Raw genomic sequence first — 8,270 nt, 5'->3', positions numbered from 1 at the left:
AAAACAAATTTCACTCATGTATGGTTTGTCCTGATGCGAATTATGAAATTTTTCAATTTATTTATTTTTAAATGAATTCAAATCTCTTTTACAATAATACGCATTTAATATTTCATTGCCATCAATCCACATTAATGTACATTGTATCGAAAAACAATTAAAAAAAATTTCTTCAAACTTTTGAAAATTCAATTCGAAAATCAAAACGGTATTTATAAGAACCATCTGGAGGCCGCGCGAAATCAAACGGCCCGCATAACATTAGAATCATGAATCAAAAAAAGGAGAGATAACTGGCTACATACACACACACAGACGAACATTCAGTTTTATATATATAGCCCGAGCCGAGCGAAGCGAGGCGAGATAGCTAGTCTGAAATAAAAGTTAGTTTATTAATGATAACTAAAAAAACAAAAATAAATCAATAACTCACCGGTTTTGCACCGGCCGTAGAGCTGTCTTTAAGTATATCCATCAATACAACCTTCTGAGCAGTTGCAAGATCCACATTTAATTCATTAAACCTTGCGATGTAACGCGCCAATGCGGTTTTAGGCACGTTGTAAGCCTCGGAAACCGCTCGATATGATTGTTTGTCGATTTTGATTGCCTTGATTGCTTCCAAAATATTGTCATAATCAGTTGGTGTATCACCTTTGGGATAATAACGCGGCATTGGTGGCATGGGTGCCATCGTTACTGAACAAAAGATAAAAAATCTGACAAAAAGAACAAAAATAAATAGAAAGGCCACTAAACTAATATTTCTTTAATATTCCATCGAAATTATGCATGAAATACAATGAATATGCATTAAAATGCGATTACATGTCAAGAAATATCAAAAACCACGTGTTCCGAATTTCCCCACCAAAAGTGTTCCGAATTTCCCCACTTACACAAGTTGTCAAGATGACGTCGTATGACTCACACAGAAACATTTCATGCAAAATTCCTCTTGTGAGTCGAAATAATAATGTTACGCGATAACTTTAGGCATATTTACCTGAATTAATTCTTCGAAAAATGCTTGGAAATCAATGTATCAACACACTTTCAATATAAAATTTTACTTTTCCGTACACAACGTGTCAAGGGAAAGTATAGGAATTGGTCCCGAAAACTGCATCGCTTACGTTCACACAAACAACAGCTAGCGATGCGCGCACACAGGCAAAAACATACATAGTCTGTAAGTGTGTGCGCACTAGTTGTGTAGAAACATCAATATTATTTATAAAAAATAATGCGTGGAACAGTTCATACATACGACATCATACTTTGAATGTCACAACATTCGAGAAACACAAGAAAAAAAACTACGAATCTGCACGTAGAGAATATACAGCAATCAATTATTTGATGTACTATTTTGGAATATTGACGAGACGAGACGAGAGAAAGAGAGAATTGAGTGCAAGCGTACTGAAAAGAGTTAGTGAAGAAAAATAAAATAAAAAAAGAAAGGAAAATAAGCGAAACAGAAGAAACGAGATTTGGTTATACTTCAGTGAATAAAATTTTAAGTGTAAAACGCATCACGGGACTGTGTATTTTTTCTTTTGCTTCTTCTTCTTCTTTTCGTCTAAAAATCAATTCGCGGGGACAGAAATGGAAAAAAAAACAACAACAGCTCTGATTGTATGTTGTTGTGGCGAAAAATAATCAACCATTCCTGCATCTTTCTCCTCGAAACCGTTTCTGTCTCATTGTTTTCGCGCACCAATTCCCGTGTGGTGCTCATAAAAACACAGACAAACATACAATGTGAACAATCAAATTTGTGCGGAATATACATATAGAATTCAAAATAAACAACAACAGCATCAAATTCAAGGCACCAAAGGCACGTAGCTGTCATTTGTTTTCTATATCGTTATACCAATGAAAAAAGAAAGAAAGAATTTGCGATTTGTGCGAAATATGTAAATACGCATATAAAATACTTTAAAGTGTATGTAATTGGTTCAGTGTTCTTATTTTCTGTCGGATGCTCGGGATTTTTTTAAGCTTTACGCTTCGATTGAGTATACCTAACTGCAGCAGAACAGTTTATTTATGGTTCGTTTTGAAACTTTACGAACAAAGGTTCTCAACCACAATCCAAAGCTAAAAACGATGTCTACGGCCGATTCGAAGGCAGCTGCCATTATTCCGGATAAATATCGCGATCAAGGGCTGTTCCGAGCCAAGGTATTGATTGGGCTTCCATTCCGTGAGGCAGGTGAGTCATTTGACAAAATTAATGTTGTCCTAACTGGTTTGCTCGTCCTTTTTCTTTGCAGCACTTCGTATTGTGAACATTTTGATTTCACTTTCATTCCCTGGCGACGATAAAGAGAATGCCGGTAGCAAATCACAAGTCATGCACTACGAACGTTTCGTCAGTGAATATGGCGGTGAGACGTTGCATTTCCCAAAGAAAAATCCAATACCTGAATACTATGAGCTCACGTTCGCTGGTAATTCGGATGACACATTTCGTTTGGGTGTGACGTTCACTCGAAAATCCATCAAATTGTGTTCGGAATTTTATTCATCGGACATTATAATCGTTTCACCGCTTGGATTGCGAATGATTGTCGGTGCGTCCGGTGACAAAGAGCGAGACTATGATTTTTTGGTATCGATTGAAATACTGATTTTGGATCAAGCCGATTTATTTTTAGCACAAAATTGGGACCATTTGTTACACGTACTGGATCATTTGCACTTACAACCGCAATCTGCTCGAAACACAGGCTTTTCCCGGATGCGGCCATGGTGCTTAAATGGATGGTCCCGTTTCTATTGTCAAACATTGCTGTTCAATTAACGCTGCTCCAACTATCGTGGCAAAGTACGACTGATGAGTCCCATCGAAAATGGATCAATCAAACACATTGAGGTGCCAATTCCACAGATGTTCCATCGCATCGATATATCGTCAATTCAATCGTCATCCGATCAACGGTTCGAATATTTCATAAACAATATATTGCCACAATTTAAGGCAGCTTCAAAGACCCACTGTTTGTCTTCATTCCGAGTTACTTCCATTTTGTCCGCATTCGCAACTACTTCAAAAAGGAAACAATGAATTTCACACAAATTTGCGAAAATACAAAGGTAAGTCGTATTTGATGGCAATAAATTTGAAACATGTTCTAAACAGTTTGGTTTTCTACAGGATGGAAAGATTGATCGAGCTAGATAGATGTTTTTCCACAGTGGAGCTCATTTTATGCTGTATTCAGAGCGTGCTCACTTTTTCCGACGAACACGCATCAAGCGGATTCGTCATTTGATCATGTATCAACCACCAACTTGGCCACACTTTTACTTAGAAATGATCGATCTGATGCAAGAGGCCAACCAGAATGCAAGTGACGGTATCGAAAATTCGATGAGCGTCACCGTCTTATAAACAAAATACGATATGCTTCAAATTGCTTCGATCGTTGGCTCCACACAAGTCAACGAAATAGCTCAATCAAGCAAATCAATGCACAAATTATTAAGCGAAAAATTGTTAGAAGTCTTTTTTAAAATGCAAAATAAACATCATCGAATACTCGAATTCTTGTCCACTTCAATTACTTCGAACACTCCTTTCACCTTTTGCGACTTCTGCGGTAAGTGAATTGAACCCGAATGATGACATCATTGCATTAAAATGTAAAATAAATTCATGCACCGTTATATATTTTCATTTTTATTAATCCATCGTTTAACGTTCAATAAAACAAATATGATAAATGGCTTGATTTTCCAGCAATATGAAAACAATATAATAAATGAATATCCTATTTATCATTTAATATCATATATTCTCTATGAGAAACCAATGTCATATATTTTCTATCGATTTCTAACGTAAATAATAGACGGCTATACCATAATAAATGAATTGGACCAATTATTTTTTGCACTTTGAAATTTAGATCAAATCGATTGACAATTCCACCGTTTAATTAGTTTTATTTTGTTTAGTGGTTTTTCTTGGTTTAGCTAATTTGAGTAACTTTTTGGTTTTTCGAGTGCAATGATTTTGGCAGTAAATTGTTTGGCTGTTCAATCAGGGAATAGGTAGATCACAACCAATCTCGTTCTCGAACATATTCGGCTGAATTAATTATTCCTTTAAAAACTAAACTGCAATAGCATATATTACATTTTGTTTGTTTCGCACACAGTTTATCTGTCTATTCGCAAAATCTAGATATCTAGAATAAAAAGTACAGTGCATCATTGTTATTTGTCTTTCACTTTATGTATTCGTTATGAACGCTGCACAATTGGCAAAAGTTCCAATTGCTCTCTCTCTCTCTCTCTCTCTCGCCGACTTTCTCTTTCTCTCCTTCGCTAAGTCGGTCAACTGCAATGAAATATGGAAGCATGAAATGACCGAAAAATACTCGGCACAAGACATACACATATGTAAATCAAGAGCAAAGCATGTGAGCGAATAAAACACAACGTAAGTAATTTTAACGCAACGTATTTTCTTTGAATTTTTATTCATAATCCATAGAAATTGACATTTTTATTTAAAGAAAGCGAATTACAAAGGAAAATAATCATTGATTCTAATTAACTTTTGATTAATAATGTAGATTTTTTCTTCTTCGAAAATAATTGAATGGTCTGACACTTGCTTCACATGTCATCGAAGTTCAATTGTCTTTTTACGCCCATAAGTTTTATCATATCCAACGAATAATCACGATGGACGTGACTGAATGATTCATCCGATGAGTTTGATTCGTTCGATTTATCGCCAAGATACTCGTCCGAATTGTCCGTACCACGACTGGCCTCCTCAACGCCTGATTCCATCGATTGTTCAGCCGCTAAAAACACAGAAAAAAAAAAAATTGTAATAATAGTTTCAAATAAATGATATCACTTTTGTGAATGTGCATAAAAAAATGGTTAGTCATTTCAATTGTTTTTGAGAGGAAAACATACGCTCGATTCGGTTTGGACTTACCGTTAGAATATGCGCCAAAATCACCATCGGCTTGGCCACATTGATTAGCGGCAGATTTGGCCTTCTCTTCCGTACTACCACTAGCCGTCTCGATGCAAAATTCCATCGAATATCCAGTCGCTGAAACAACAGAAAAATATAATTAATTTTCTTGGTATATGCCAGAATTTTTTATAATTGGCAACGAGTGTTGTTATGATTGTACATCAAATTCATATTCCATTCGGGATTTTGCAAGAACAGAAATTCTCTTTTAAACACCCCAGCAAACACTATACATGTCCTTTTATATCGTGAAATTGGGAATTCGCGCCTAACATTCTTTCTTCGGCCCCGAGAAAGAGCCGAGAGAGCTGCTCAACTGTTACAAACAAGACTTTTTGGTAAAATGTTAGGTTCTTTCTTGAATGTTCGGTATGCCGTGTGCACAATAACAAAGAACCAAAGGACAACATCGATCGTACCGTCGTACATCGGTAAACAGTAAATACCAGCACGGGAAAAAAGTAAAATGTGTGGATAAAAGTGCTATTTTCGATTTAAAATAACGGCCTCAAGCTCTTAGCGAGTGCAGTTGTTTTGATTGAACTTACCGTTCATAGAATATGCGTCGAAATCACCATCGGCCTGGCCACGTTGATCAGCGTCGAATTTGGGCTCCGGTTTCGTACCACGACTGGCCTCCTCAACGCCTGATTCCATAGAATGTTCAGCCGCTAAAAACACAGAAAAAAAATAATTGTTATAATAGTTTCAAATAAATGATATCACTTTTGTGAATGTGCATCACATTTTATGTGACAAAAAAAAATACCTACAATTTTCGTTTGGTATGAAAATGACATCTGAGTCGTTGAGTTCGCAAACAAATTCGACGTCTGAGTCATCGTCGCTAATGTTGATTACATCAGCCGATTGGTCGCACAATTGGAGATTTTTAAATAACCCTTCTAGAGCGGAGCAGACAATTGTATGGTCGTGAGTCGCGGTATCATTTTGTGGAACCGTTGCGTTAGCACCAACAGCAACCATACGATTAACCACCGGGCTAGCGTCCGTCGGCTCATCCGATTGCACATGCACACTGCGATCGCAGATGGCTTCTTCAATGGGCTCTTCGATTGCATTTTGTGGAACCGTTGCACTTATTTCAACGGCAGCACTACGATTGGCCATACGAATGTTGTTGTTTGATCCAACAGGGTCATTGCCTTCAGTTTTGATCGTACGGCGTGCAGTTCTTTTTTGGCGAACTTCTGTAACCTCATAAACAACAACTGTGTCGCCTCTCTCCTTGAAAATTTTATTCCGAATATTTCGTTCCGACATAATTCAATGTTTTTTTTTGCAAACTTTCTATAAAATTTGAAAGAGAACGATTTTTACTGAACAGAGATAACGTTTTTTTATATGAAATGTTCTTTTTTTGTTTACTTAGCGATTTGCTACGAAAAAAATAGTAGCCTTTGGAAAAAATAATTGGGGAAAGAATATGATTTTTCACTTTTACACCGTCAAAGTTTTTTTAATGTGAAACTTTCTTATTTTTTTCTGTTTGCTTAGCACTTTTGCTCAGAAGAGTAGGCTTTGAGAACGTTCTTATTGAGCGAAAATAAAACGATGCTTACAGTTCAGCAGACCACAGCAGAAAGAACGAATAAAATAATAAAGAATGTTTGCGACTCAAATAGCTAACGGCCGACCGCTTAGCAGTGTCAAATTGTTGTACTAGATTTTTAAAATACTGTATTCGGCGCGATTTTCAAACTAATTTTGAGTATCACTTGACTGTTTGCGCGCTAATGCGTCTTTGAACAATTTACTTTGAACGATGTTTTTTATACCATATCGTATATGTTCATTTAGCTTGCTCGTTGATATTCTTTGATTAAATTCTTCGGTCGTTGGATTTTCAGATTGAACTTTTTCTGTTAGCACTTCATTAATAATTTTTTTCTTCTGTGGTGATATCACTGTTTTTCCACCTTTATTTGTTACACCAATATTTCCCAAAACACATATGTTTTGCTCGTATAACGAACAGAGGCATCTTTTCACAATAGTCGAGTCGTGACTTTTTCCAATGGGGATTTTTCTGAAATCGGATAAAGTGAGCTTATCAAAATTGGTGGTTAATTTTGAAAAAAGTGTTTGATTTTCATCTGTGCTCGATAGATTCGCAAGTTTCTGAATTCTTATGTCTTTGTGTAGGTTAATCTCATTTGACACCGAGTACATTTTCTTTAGTTGTTTACAATCCGTTCGAAGTTCAGTGTTTAATAGTTCCAACTGTTTTATTCTTTTCTGGGCGATTTCTAATTCATTTTCTAAATTTTTCACTCTTTCCACACATTCGCATTTACACACATTTTTTACCCCTTTCGTAACTTGTGAATCTTCTAATCGAGTTTGAAGAAAATCGGCGCGAGTCTTCCTTTCTTTTACTTTCTCTTGGGGGAAATAGTGATTAATTTTTTCTTTGGGATTGGCTTTTTTCATTTTTCTAATTTTTAATTCAACAAAAATTTGGATTTGTCTTTTGACGTTCTAGTATTTCACAATATAAATGCATATGCATACGCATAGGGTAAGGTGGGGCGAATCGTTCCATTTTTGTCCCTAAATTAATATTTCCGTAGAAATTTTAAAAAAATCATGAAAATTTGGGTTCATCTTGTAGCTAGATTCAATACCTAACTTTTATAGAAGAACACTTTTTGATTTGTCCTCTTTTCGGGTCTGATATTGCCCTTCGGGCGGATGCTTCCATTTCGGGCTCTGCAAAAAATGGTGGGGCGAATCGTTCCACCCCATGGGGCGAATCGTTCCAGCCGCATTTTCAGTGTTTTTTCATAAGTTTATCATCAGAAAAGTATTGATGTTAGATTTGTCGATCCTTCGCTGATGTTGTGTCAAAATTTCATGGAATTTGGACCGCTAGAAGCGAAGTTATTACGCCTAAAGTGACACTACCTATTTTCATCGGTCGACAGGCGAATTTTGGCCCAAAATTCGAAAAAATGACTTTGCGCCGATTTTTATTTATCTAAGAAGTAGTCCACGCATTGTCAAACCCGTGGTACCGTTGGAAAGGTAATTGATGGTGCTACAAAAATACTCAGTCAACCACCCCTTCCGACCACATTGAGGTCCCCAAAAACACGCTAATTGCCCATTGTGTTTGTGGAACGATTCGCCCCACCACCTATCTTTTTCTCCGGAGCTTGATTCAACCACAAATATTAAGGATATTCAAAATAAATTTATTTCCATTTGAAAGAGCTCGTCTTAAGCT

At 36.4% G+C, this 8,270-nt stretch overlaps 1 protein-coding gene across 1 annotated transcript; it reads left to right on the top strand.

Annotated features, from left to right (window-relative positions):
* Positions 1 to 1,264: 1,264 nt before the first annotated feature.
* Positions 1,265 to 3,749, top strand: LOC129571565 (U3 small nucleolar RNA-associated protein 25 homolog). Its single transcript, XM_055451374.1, is given in 4 exon segments — positions 1,265 to 2,227; positions 2,289 to 3,017; positions 3,020 to 3,111; positions 3,173 to 3,749. Coding segments are annotated over 4 exon segments (1,440 nt in total). The 5' UTR covers positions 1,265 to 2,061; the 3' UTR covers positions 3,626 to 3,749.
* The last annotated feature ends 4,521 nt before the right edge of the window (positions 3,750 to 8,270 follow it).

Source organism: Sitodiplosis mosellana, unplaced genomic scaffold (genome assembly GCF_009176505.1).
Source record: "Sitodiplosis mosellana isolate CC-2019 unplaced genomic scaffold, AAFC_SMos_1.0 Smas_scaffold_2857, whole genome shotgun sequence".
Classification (NCBI taxonomy): Eukaryota; Metazoa; Arthropoda; class Insecta; order Diptera; family Cecidomyiidae; genus Sitodiplosis; species Sitodiplosis mosellana.
The sequence above is the reverse complement of the archived record's forward strand: the minus strand, read 5'-3'. Positions and strand labels throughout refer to the sequence as shown.